The following is a 12,536-nucleotide window of genomic DNA, read 5'->3' as shown; positions in this document are numbered from 1 at the left end:
CTTCATTAACTAGTGATGGTCCTTGGCACGAGAGCGTATTTTTAATCTGTAAGTCGCTGCAGCAGATGGAGTGTTTTGACCAGTAGACACTGTGAACATGAGACAATTTTCTCTATGAACCAGCTGATTGCAGCATTGTGTTTGATAAATGCAGAAGAAAAAATAATAGTAATGGCAGGAGTGGGAATCGAACCCACGCCATCGAAATGCCTACTTCCCTAGCCGTAACCCTCTAGGCCACTCTGGCTACAGTACAACAAAACGTTTATTTAATTTACTTTCTAAAGTGCAAGAGTTACATGACTGCGACCAGCTGATTTAAATTATGCCTTCCGGCTAGTTAAGAAACCTCATCTGCTGTAGCGATCTGCACATTACAAATACGCATACGGGTATAGTTATCAAGATTTCGTGACCTTACAATTGATAAGCTATTCACAAATCAGATGCCATGGCGACCAACGTATGTATCGTTCTCCTTTCCTTTTGATCAAATCAGTGATACGAAGATTCCTTTCTTCGTGGAGGCTGGTGGCTGCGACGATTCCTTTCTTCCTGCTTGCATCACCTCTCAATCCAAAAATTTGGAGAAGAGTGTTAATCGCTACGATCCCTTGGCCTCACCAGCCACCAGAGGACCCACGGAGCTATCGTTCGATATCTCTCCTATGTGTTTTTTTTAAATCCTCTAAAATCTGATCTATGCCGCGTCAATCCAATCATCGAGCCACTCCTCTCAAAAGAGCGAGCTGGCGGAAAATCCATTGTAGATTCTCACACTCTTGACCAAAGACATCGAGGACTGCTTTGAGGTAAAAAACAAGACCGCGCTGTCTGTAGATCTCACAGCTGCCTCTGACACCGTATGGCACCGCGGCCTTACGTTAAGCTATTTTCGCCTGCTTTTAGACCGACGCATGGTCCATATGATCACGAAATTTGTCAGAAATCGAAGCTTCACCCTCACCTCCGGCAACTCACGGCGAAGCAGACTGAGACGCCTGAAAAATGGTATTCCACAGGGATAAGTCCTGGCTTCACTTCACCTGCCAACCACGGTCTCCGCTAAATACGTTTACGCGGACGACCAGGCAATTCTCCACTCCACAAAGTCGTGGGAAAGCCTAGAAGACACCCTAAGCCAAGACATAAAAGCCCCCTCAGCTTAGCTCCAAAAATGGCGACTGAAATAGACAAAACTGTGGCAGGAGCTTTCTATCTACATAACCGGGAAGCTGATCATGAGCTGAATGTCTTGAACAACAGAAAATCACTGTCCTTTTGTCCCAAACCAAAATAGGCTACCTCCGGGTGACATTAAACAGATCGCTCACGTACCGCCACTATTTGGTGTCACTGCGTAAGAAACTCTCATCGCGCGCTGCGCTTCTTAAGCGCTTGGCAGGCTCTATAGCATGGGAGCGAGGACTGACACTTTGCGTAAAGCAGCTCTCGCCCTTATCTACTCCTCAGCAGAGTACTGTGCACCTGTTTGGTGCCGCAGTGCTCATTGCCACAACATCGACACCGATGCCATCAACATCGTTCTGGGCACAGCGACCGAGTGCCTACGTCCCACACCATAGGGCAATCCCGCTGACCCCTGTCTCTCGGATAGCAGGCATTGAAGTCCAACCATCTCCGCTTCAAGATCTCTGCTCCCCCAAAAGAGCACCCCGGTCAATTGAAATTAAGACACTCATTTGTATCATCCGCTCAACACATGATCAAGGAAACTGATGGACTAAACATCGCGGCTAATTGAGCGGACCATAAATGGAATTCTCAATGGAAGTCAAACACCATCAGACGCTATTCGTTCATCTCCGATGCCGACACCCGTCCCACCGGCCTGACACTACAAAGACAGGCATGGGTGCGCCTCAAACGTCTCCGTACGGACGTCGGGTTTTTCCGCTGAACCATGCACAAATGGAGAATGGCCTCTTCCTGTGAATGTGGTGCCGAGGAACAGACCGCACCATCAACGATTGCACCATCTTCAAGCCACCTAACGGAGTGGAAGGTCTGCGCGTCATGGATGATGGAACCAAAGACTGGCTGCTCTCTAGTAGCCTTCCAGTGTAGTCCGGGAACATCATGAATCTGAGGTGGCAAAAGAATAGACTCTCGGCGCAGAGGCTCACACGATGACGGGTGATACGAAACCGCTTGTTTAGAGAATACAGTGTTGCCAAATGTTTATTAAGTCGACAGACTATATCTTAGTTGATTATTTGGTCAATGGCGCAGTTCGGTTGCGCAAAAAATATCAACAGGATCTCAACTGGCGAAGTTTAATTCGATTAATCACGTAAAAGAGCGGTAATTCTAATACAAAGACACAAACCAGGAAATTGCTCTTTGCTGAAACAAGCGTTCACATAGCAGGCTTAAAGGTGAGCTCAAAGATTGGCTTTCTTGCCTTTTCATCCACTTAACTTATATATTCAACAACCAGGCATCGTAAGCCCTGGATGCGACTCAAAGATCATTTTCAATTCAGATTTACATCAAAGTGAAATGGAACTTAAATTAGCCAATGGAAGAATATACAAAGAATTTGGGAAGGTTACAAGAAGGAGGAACAGATTCGTGTTGGATTTGATGGTTGGGGAAGTAAAAGGATAAAGATGCTTCGAATCAAAATTATTAAACTTTAACTTCTCTAGTCGATTAAAATCTCTCTAGTGAATTGGAATATTGCGACCATATCTCTACTGTTGGTTCAGCGTCGCTAGTTTCAGCAATTCGAACAAGAAAGACTTTTTAAACTCATTATTGTAATAGTGTTTATAAATTTATTTACATGGAAACTTCGTCCAACAAAGCGAAAGAATGCAAGTTTGCTAAATATTCAAAACATTTGAGAGAAGTGTAATGGCTGGCCTCAAAGTGTTGCCAGATACAGTATATAAAACCTCATGGGTTTTTTTGAGATTGTACTGTAAGTTTCATAATATGATTACTATAGCTTAATTTGGTTACCACTAAGTACTATTGTATTAATTAGTTCTTAAGTAGTCGCTAGCAATTGATTTTGTCTGGTTTTCGAAAAAAATGGGTTGATTTTACAGGCAAGCATTGATAGCTATACTGTTTAGTTTGAAGCAATATTTGGTCGATAAATCTCATCACTATCTGGCAACACTTTAACCCTGTATCCATCCCAGATATGCATGCATTGGTCTCAGCGATTTACAAAACAGGCATTGTCAGCACAGGCGAGTATATTATTACCATGAAACGCTCCTGAAACATCTCCTATGCTGAGTGACAACCAGGAATGGGATTCAAAACCACTTTTTATAAGAGCCCTTGTTGTGACGTACCAGTACTTACTTGTACCGATCCTAAACTCCAAGCAATGGAGCAGCTGTGCTGTCATAGGTAAAAACGTTTCAGAGAGCATTTATTGTGCTTATTGATTGTCACACAAAAGGCCGCGGGGATTGTTTAATCTTATTTAGCGCGCTTCGAAAGTTTGTTTGTCGAGGACAACCTTGCAGGAACATGAAGTTTTACTGCTCGGGCGAGCGAAAGAAGCAACAGAAAGATGTTACAATTCTTGAAATTCTTTGCAAAGTTTAAGACACCACTCGACGTCTAATTCAATACATGACACTAGTCCGGTAATAGTCGCGACAAAACAACACGATTTCGCTCGTGTTTGATGCTTGTAGTTCAAGCAATCGATTCCGGTGTGAATACCGGATAGTGATTAATTCCGGATATTTAATATTCGATTTTCACTCCGGATTCTTGTATGACAGTACGATCCTGGTACCCGTTCGGATTGAGAAGGTAGAACTTCCACAAGTCGGCGCACATTTGCTCATTTGTTCGTTCCGCCCTCCAATCGAGGTCTCTTTCCGCTTTTGTTGCGTCACAATATATTGCTGGCACGTCACCAGGCCGCCTGTCACAGACGCGAATTTTAATTGGTCGCTGACAGACTTGCTCAAACGAACGCACCATCTCTCGTGTAGATGTTCCTATACCACTTCCTATGTTGTACCTTTCAATCGGGTTTTTCATATCCTGTAAAATAATCACAAGAAATTAAAGGACCGTTTACACCAGGAGTGACAATGCAACCCAATCTATGACCTGATGAAACATACGTCACAACATTCAACGATAAATGATCAAGTGTGTTCTAATGTCTCTCAATCTCTGTTTCGGTATCTCCATGTTGTTGAGAATGAAAAGTTATACGAGGATCCTTTATTTAGGATGCAATCGAACGATCAACATAACAAGTAAACGAAATCAGGTTCTGAAACTTGGACAAGTTATCGATAAAGCTTTCGTCATCGTAAACGCGGCTTTCTATGATACTGCGACATACGACTGATATTCATTAAAAGAATAAGTTCAAATAGCCGGAAAATTTTACTGGCCGCTTTGCAAAATGGCAATGTTTTTATGTTTAAACAACGTTATTTTCCGTTACCATCCACCTGATACTTTGCAATGGTCTTGGCATGAGCTGCAGCGACATCCATGACGTGAATGTAATCTCTAATGGGGCTGCCGTCCTCGGTTTCATAATTGTCGCCGAACAGCTCAAGCTCCGGGCATTTACTAACCGCGACCTATGGGCAATATGTTGTGGTTAGTCCGACAGCGATTAACCGCAAAATGGTGGACTTTTGATAGATTTAAGTATTTGTAGTAACTTTATTGGGAAGGAGCGATCTTCTTGGCCTCAACAGAACAGCAAGCATCGTGTTTTACCATACCGGTGTAGCCTCCACGCTAGCCATCAAAACTTGTCCCGTTTATAGACTTTTCCTTTTCAAGTCTACCGTTGTCAATTCTTGCTACACTCGACTGCCGGAAAACACATGCAGTAACTGTGGTATTTATTTTCGATAAATTTAGTACTATATTTGTCTAAACCAGTGATTATCAAAAGCTTTGATTCATTGCCTTCTAGTCAGTTTAAAAACATATTTACGCCACTATAGACTATTCCACTAAATCAATATAAGATCGCATGATTTGCGGTTCAAAGCGATGCAAAGGCTTGGTAACCTTTGCAAAGGTTTGAGAGATTTGTCATAATCTTAATAAGGTAATGCATGGAGAACGATTATAGCATCGAATACACTTGCTTAGTGGTTCATTGTTTTCGCCCTCCAATCGCTCATTGTCAAGTTTTCCGTCAATTGAAAAATCGCCCCTAAGGGGCAATATGGTTCAAACCACAATGTATAGAAAGCATCGTTTCGGCGAATAGTAGCAATTTAAGTTCATCACTTCAATCACAAATTAATTTTTTTACCTGAGCGAGCTTTGGCATCAAGTTCTTTGGTTCTCCTCTCGGGTCTTCCCCAATCATTCCACTCTCGTGCGCCCCCACGGGATTAAAGTAGCGCATGACGACAATCCGCCAATAGTCAGGTTCTCCTGTGGCCATGTCGTCCAATAGGCACTCAATGAAGTATTTGCACTTGGCGTAAGGGCAGTGGCACTTTCCTACAGGATCAATTTCTTTAACTGGAAGATTTTCTGTTCCCGGAGCACCGTACACGGTACAAGAACTACTGAAAAGGAAGTTCCTTACCTCGTGTTCCCTCATGCTCTTTAGTAGGTTTATAGTTCCTAACAAAAAAGCAAAATAACATATTTCATTGATAGCACAGACAAATATTTTGCTGGAAAATTTGCAGTTCTTAACATTTTGGCCAATTCTTCAAACGTACAATATTGTCATCATTGTATGTTGCAAGTGAAAGAGGGCTTAGAAACAAAATCTTTTAAAATTCTTGTTTTTCCTCAACAAGTAGTATTTTTAATTTATGAGCAGCAACAGAATATTTTTTGACCTTATTTTCTGTGGGAAGTAGATCAGTTTTCTCATTAATACTTTTTAAGCTCCCAACACAACCGTCGGTCGGTCAGGTCAATAAAGAAGATTGAAATCAATATGTAACAAGGTAATATAGTCATGCTATATATTTAAGCTTCTTTGTATTTCAAGTTGTACACTAACAGCAATTAACGCTTAAGAAATTGTAAATATGAGACAGTGTACAGTACATGTCTTTTCGGTTGTGAAGCAGTGAATGATATGATACATACATCGATCTCACGTGTAAAGATGTTGTATTAACGTTATTTACTGACCATTTATGTTTTTGTAGTATAGAATGGGGAGGTGTGTACTCTCTCCAACAGCTTTCTTGCCGGTGAAGTCGAAAACAATATCGATGTTGTAAGTGTCAAACACCGCGTCTACCTGCTCCTTGTCGCAGAGGTCGGCTGCAATGAAACGTATATTTATTGGAAGAAAAGTTGTGAAAAAAAGTTGATATTTTTGCCATAAAGGTTGATCTGACGCATCGTTTGATAGAAGTAGAAATAATCACTCTCCGCAATCAGGTAAACGCTCCAGAAAGATGCAACCAAGTTACAGTTACTTGTTCTACAGCAACAAGTGACCAGAGTTGTATGAAGGAAGCGTGACCATGATATTCGGCCTCAGATTGAAATGCAATGAGTTGCGATGGACGAAACCACTTTAGACGCAGAAAAACTCAACTAATTTATCTTCAAGAGCAAGAGCTTTTTCAATTTAATCTATTTTTTTTTCATTTTTTGAAAAACACTTTTTTGAAATTATAAAACGATTTCTGTTTGATAAACACAGACCCTTAAAACTTATTCACAAACCCAGAGAGGTTTACGCACCCCTGGTTTAAGAATCTGTTCTTTGCACAGTTGTGAAGCTACCAGGATTATACTTCTAAGAAGATTTTTTCAATTGGAACAAACGACACTTCAATTACTGATAAATAGGAATCATCATCATTATCATTTGTGATTGTTATCGACATCTTCTAAGGATTAAATGCAAAAATAGAAGATCTTTTAAACGGCCGATTAAGTTGATCTTCTGATTAGTAGACTGAGAATCATTTTGTGCAAAGTCGATCGGTGAATCAGTAATCTGTGTTTCTAAACAACTTAATTTGTAAATGATCGATTCTTTGTGCATCCAACCCTTGCTGCGGACATACCAGAGTGAACGTACTGGAGCTTCCTTTATTTGAACATAAGTTATTAGAATTTACATATAAATTAATTATTTCTAAACGTATTGAACATATTAGAATGGAAAATTAGTTTGTTTTTTTTAATTTAAGACAAGAAAACAATACAAGTCGAAATTATGTTGTGGACCTTTGTGGAAATGGAGACATTCTTTTCCTGTGATCTGTTTTGCTCTCCACAGGGAAGGAGGAAGATCTTTTGTGTCGTCAGGATTCTCTTGAGAGTTTGATAAATTGTCGATGACGACGACCCTGAATGAGTTATTCAAGTAATTCAGTGGATGCAAGGGTGGCGCAATGAAAATGCCTTCTTGAAATTTAAGAGTGATCAAGTTAGCCGAGTGGTGAGAACGTCTGCGCGACGTTCGAAAGGACACCGGTTCGATACCCCTGAAGAGCACGCGTCTCGGAAAGACACTTCATGGCATGCCGAAATAATATGAGCAGATAACTTAATGGTTACATGTTACTTCCAGTTGTCTGCCGTATAGCAACTGTGGTGGCAGTGTGGCATCCGAGGAAGGTGATAACTCATCACGTCTGGAGGAGTTTGCAGAAAGAATATTCAAATGGTGTTGCAGTGGTCGCAAAATGAAACATAAATATTGATATCAGCTTAAATAAAAAATCATTTTCGCATTCGATATCTCTATTTGTAATTATTTTTATCTCTTTTGTAACTAGGACTATCTCTATTTTATAATTTCAATTTCATTTCAGTTAAACTTTTTTCTACAATGACTAGGCTGCTTTAATTTTTCTTCTACAAAACTTTTTTTCACTCGAATATTTTAGTCATTTCGGCCAAAGTTTGTCACATTGATGAGTACCACCAGTAGGCTGCTTTGGTCGTGAAGCAATATCGTCCAGACAGGCCGGATTTAGGGGGGCAGAGGGGGCAGGTGCCCCGGGCCCCTCGACTTCTAAAAGGCCCCCCTATGTGGGAAAATGTGATTTTGTGTTAATTTTTTTTGTTTCAGCTTTTGACGTTTCTGCAAAATGCTGTGCAGTGCTGGATTAATGCTACTGTAGACGTAAAGGTGGTTTTTCACGCCGTAAGCGCGAAAAATGCACGGGGGGCCCCCGATCTAAAAGTGCTCCGGGCCCCCCATCAGCTAAATCCGGCCCTGCGTCCAAACTTACCTGTGACCGGCGTTCAATAATTCCACGACTGTGTGGGAGCCAATATATCCTGCACCCCCGGCCACCAGAATGGTCTTTCCCGAAGTGTTCATATCAACGATGTTTTAAAAACTAATATATGTTAAGCTGAATAGTTATAAGCAAATCATTGCATCAATAATTTTTCATTGTTATTTTTCAGCATCCGATCAATCAATTCGCCTGTAACAACTGGTGCCATTCTGTAACATTTGCGCGGCAGATTTTGGAAAATCTGTAACCAACAAATAGACCGCAAATTCCAGGATAAATTCTTAAGCCTTCCTGTAGAAAAGTGAAAGATTGACACAGACCACACAAACTAATTTAAAGTTTTTCCATCCAAGAAATGAATGAAGCACTGCTCATATGGGCTACATTTTCTTAAAACAGTGAATAGTCTGTTCTTGGATTGGACCTGATCTACGCGTGATTTATGCAAAAAACTTTGGAAAGGAAATTGTAATTATTACTCTTACTGCATGTCTAACCAACAGACTTCAAAACTTTATCAAAACGGCATGTGGCCTAATTGGTTGTCCCTGAACCAAATAAGCCGATGATCAACCTAAAAAGAGTTATCGCTCTATCTCTCTATTACATGTGCCATTCAAGTTAGTGAGCGCCTATTGCACCGACAAATAGAACCAGATTTGACTCCATAAAGAACAGGTGCATGAGGGGAAGACTAATGTCTTCTTTACCATCTTCGAGACCTTTGGTATGTTGACGCTTATGATTTTGCTGGGATGATCAATAACATAAACAACTGGACTGAAGTAGGCTTGACTATGTCGTTAGCTCGTTACTAAAACTGGGCCTAAACACAAGGCTTGAAACATCACCAATTTATTGAAATAATTTTGTAGCCATAAAAATATTTTAACTCATTTTCAGTACCAAAACAAAATGTTTAGGCTAAATCTAATTTCTGCTGAAATATGTTCTAGAGTTGTGGATTGTGCGCAATAATAATACGTCTAATAGATTAGGCTATATTTTGCTTCAACAGAAGCAAGGAAACTCTGTCGAATAAATACAACCAAATTTTTCAATGTTATCTTCTATATTTACTTGCATCTCCGCTACCCAGCAGCACTACTCCCCAGAAATTCACGCACACCCGGAAAAAATTGTTTCCTAACCCAAAGAAATTTTGTTGTCCTCAGTAATCTACTGTATAACTTGACCAGCCACACGAAGCTGTTTTAATATTCAGAGCGACAATATGAACAATATTGGTTGGATATTCTGATACACTGCACGCTGGAATCAAGCATGCCTAAGTTTTGAAACTCAAAAAAATCAAACAAGTTAAAGTTTCCTTTTTGTAATGCTAGTGGGCTAATCAGACCTGTTGAAACGTGTTTGTCTGCGGACAGTAGCCATGGTGACTTTTATGAACTTGTGTTCTCCCTCCAGTAAAAAATTGCTACAGAAAACTTTCCAACTTTTGCGTATAGGCTACTTTCATATTTTGTCTTACTATGTGAAGTAAGAAATATTGTAGTAGAAAGTCAGCAGCCCCACTTGATAAGTCTGGTGGCAGCTAACTGGATTACCAAATTGTCTTTCGCCGCTCCTGACTGTTCAGATTGAATTGTCCAAAATTAAGCGTTTCTCTATGTTTGTGCATTATAGATTAGGTTTTGAATCTTTATCCTCGGACTGACAAAGCCTTTGATAGGCTTTTCCTAGCAGTTTAACATAGCCTACTTATGAGTAGGCCTACTTAGGCTTTGAACCACTGACGCAGGGCCTGGTTACCGAGATTTTCAGAGAGAAGTTTCAGATTGTTGTTGCCGGAGAATTATTCCATCCACTTAGTGCCGCTGAATGAAGAGCAGTCTTGAAATGCGTTGCTCAAGCGCACACCTCAAGAGTCGAACCAGCGCCGCTTGTTCTTGCGTCAAGTGCTTAGCCATTGAGCAAACAGGGCAGACACAAGCAGCATGTTATTGTGATGTAAGCTTATTGTGTACTATTCTATTGTGTTATAGAATCTGGTTGGTAAATGACGTTTTGCTGTATCTCTCTCACTCCCTACTGGCGTTACATGTGGTCTGTGACATTTGTCAATTACAACAGAACTGCACGAAGATCACGTGATTGACTCTCAGTAAGTTGTTCTGTTGGCCTCAGCTACAGTCTCCATCTTAACTTACCCCGGCGACGTGCCTCTTCTGACCCTAGAATGGAACTAACACAAAGAGTTTTACCTCTAATCAAAATTCTTAGGATTTCTACAGAAGTTGATTTATTTCCAGCTGTTCTATTTATTATGTGACTTTCTGTGACAATGACTCAGTTGCATCCAGCTTCAACTGTTTCCATCAGTCTGACATTGTTATTGTTTCATCGCGCATTTAACATTACACCTTGCTTATAAACACACAATTGAGTAGATCAACTGCTCCTTTTCACTAAAATTTCGATATTTTCTCGATGTGATGTCATTACTGCGACGTGTCACATCGTTGTTGAGTTCGTTTCTGAAACATCGCTTGGCCCGTAAACAATATGCAATACGCGAGACTCGCCCCGGGCTGTGAAAGAAACTTCTTGACCACAAAGCGATGTCTTTACGTCATGAAAGCTCATGGTTGCAACGCAGAACCAACCGAACGAGTATGAATGGTGTACTTGCAGTGACATGTGCAAGATGTTCTTGAAGGGCAATTATTTCCACTTTTTGTTCTTTTTGTTGAAGGGCAATTATTTCCACCCAACTACCGTATCTTGGCTACACTAGGAGGCATTGCCAATCTAAGCTACTACAAGTCAAACGAGAGAAGAAGAAGAAGCTTTAATGAAATGATGTTATTTGAATGCCGTAGCAATACCTTCATTAATTGATGTGTACATTGAGTTACGAGCGACTCTTGGAACAATTCTTATAACCTGTTTTCATATATTGATATTATTACTTTAAATATAAATTTAAAAAAAATTGCAAAAATGCAAAAAGTGGCTTAACTAACCCGACCTTCCCCTAAAATGTACCAGAAAGATGATGTTGATTTGAATGCATGTAGGCTTGCAGTTCTATCAAGGCTTTGTCAGTCCGAGGATAAAGTTTCAAAACCAAACCAATATAGGCTTACAGCGCAGTTGGTCTAAAGGCTATACAAAGAATCTCGTCTGAGGAACAATGTTGCGAACATGTCCGGGGACGGCACCAAGCGTAATTCTGGAATACAGAAACTTAAGTTAAATCAAGCAAGTTGATGACGTCATGACGTGTCAGTTTGTCCGACGCTGGTATATCGTAATTACATACAGAAACTTAAGTCAAATGATACTTTGGCTTAAGGTTTTGTAATGTTACTTGCGTTTCGTTTTTGTGCAAGTTGAGAAATATGTCAATAACAAGTCCAAAGTAGACAGGAACGAATGTACACGTGATCACAGCCAACTTGTTATTGAAGGAAGTGTTCTGCGTTTCTTGAACCAGTTAAGGTTTGTTCGTTTTAAACATCCACCGAAAGAGGAACCGATACTTTGATTGAAGTGAAATTGCTATTCACGATCAATAATTATGTTCTAGATTAAGGAATCTATAGGCCTAAGGCGTCCTCTTGCATGCGACACCGATTGTGTCTCTGCCTCACTTGACACGTTTGCAATCACAACTAATGATGAGAGTATGGGATAATCGAAAAACTCACATAGCATCAAAATATTATTATTGTTTTTATTTTCATCAGACCAATAGGTCATTATTTGCAGTGATGGGCATTATCGGCGATAATTATCGGCGATAAATTTTTATCGCTTATCGTTATCGCTCAATTATTTTTTCAGTTATCGTTTATCGTTATCGCCAAAGGCAATATTTGATTATCGTCAATAATTAATCGCCGATAAATTTTATTTTGGATCAACACACAAGTGGAAAGATCATGAAAAGTAATATTTTTACTAGCCACCTAGTTAATGAAACTAAAATTAAAACCAGGTCTTCTTCAGTGCCTGAAGTGTGTGTGCACCATTCGTTATCTGGGGAGGGGACACACCCCCTGCAGCGACGGCCCTGACAACGCAATAATTTTTAGAGTTGCATATTGCAATGCAATGAAATGCATGCAACAAGTCTCTTGTTGTTTTGCTGCAATCGGCAATCGCGAGTGAATTTTACAATTAAAATGTAAGCACACAGTTGGCACAACTTCCTTTGAAGCGAAGCGAAAGAAATTGGCAAGTGGTTTTTGAAAGTGTCGCAATACGAGGCCGCTTTTACATCGGAAACATGGTCTTTCGCGCCACCTCACGATCAACTATTTTATTCTTGTGTTTTATTTTTTCGTTGGAAGT

At 40.3% G+C, this 12,536-nt stretch overlaps 1 protein-coding gene across 1 annotated transcript; it reads right to left on the bottom strand.

Moving 5' to 3' along the window:
• Positions 1-2,393: 2,393 nt before the first annotated feature.
• On the bottom strand, positions 2,394-8,371 carry LOC145772111 (UDP-glucose 4-epimerase-like). Its single transcript, XM_082583947.1, has 6 exons — positions 8,205-8,371; positions 7,192-7,313; positions 6,136-6,270; positions 5,291-5,610; positions 4,464-4,598; positions 2,394-4,041 (listed from the first exon to the last, which is right to left on the bottom strand). Exons 1-6 carry the CDS (start codon positions 8,294-8,296, stop codon positions 3,736-3,738), a joined length of 1,110 nt encoding a protein of 369 aa, XP_082440073.1. The 5' UTR covers positions 8,297-8,371; the 3' UTR covers positions 2,394-3,735.
• Between the last annotated feature and the right edge of the window lie 4,165 nt (positions 8,372-12,536).

This window comes from Aplidium turbinatum, chromosome 6, assembly GCF_918807975.1.
Source record: "Aplidium turbinatum chromosome 6, kaAplTurb1.1, whole genome shotgun sequence".
Classification (NCBI taxonomy): domain Eukaryota; kingdom Metazoa; phylum Chordata; class Ascidiacea; order Aplousobranchia; family Polyclinidae; genus Aplidium; species Aplidium turbinatum.
The sequence above is the reverse complement of the archived record's forward strand: the minus strand, read 5'-3'. Positions and strand labels throughout refer to the sequence as shown.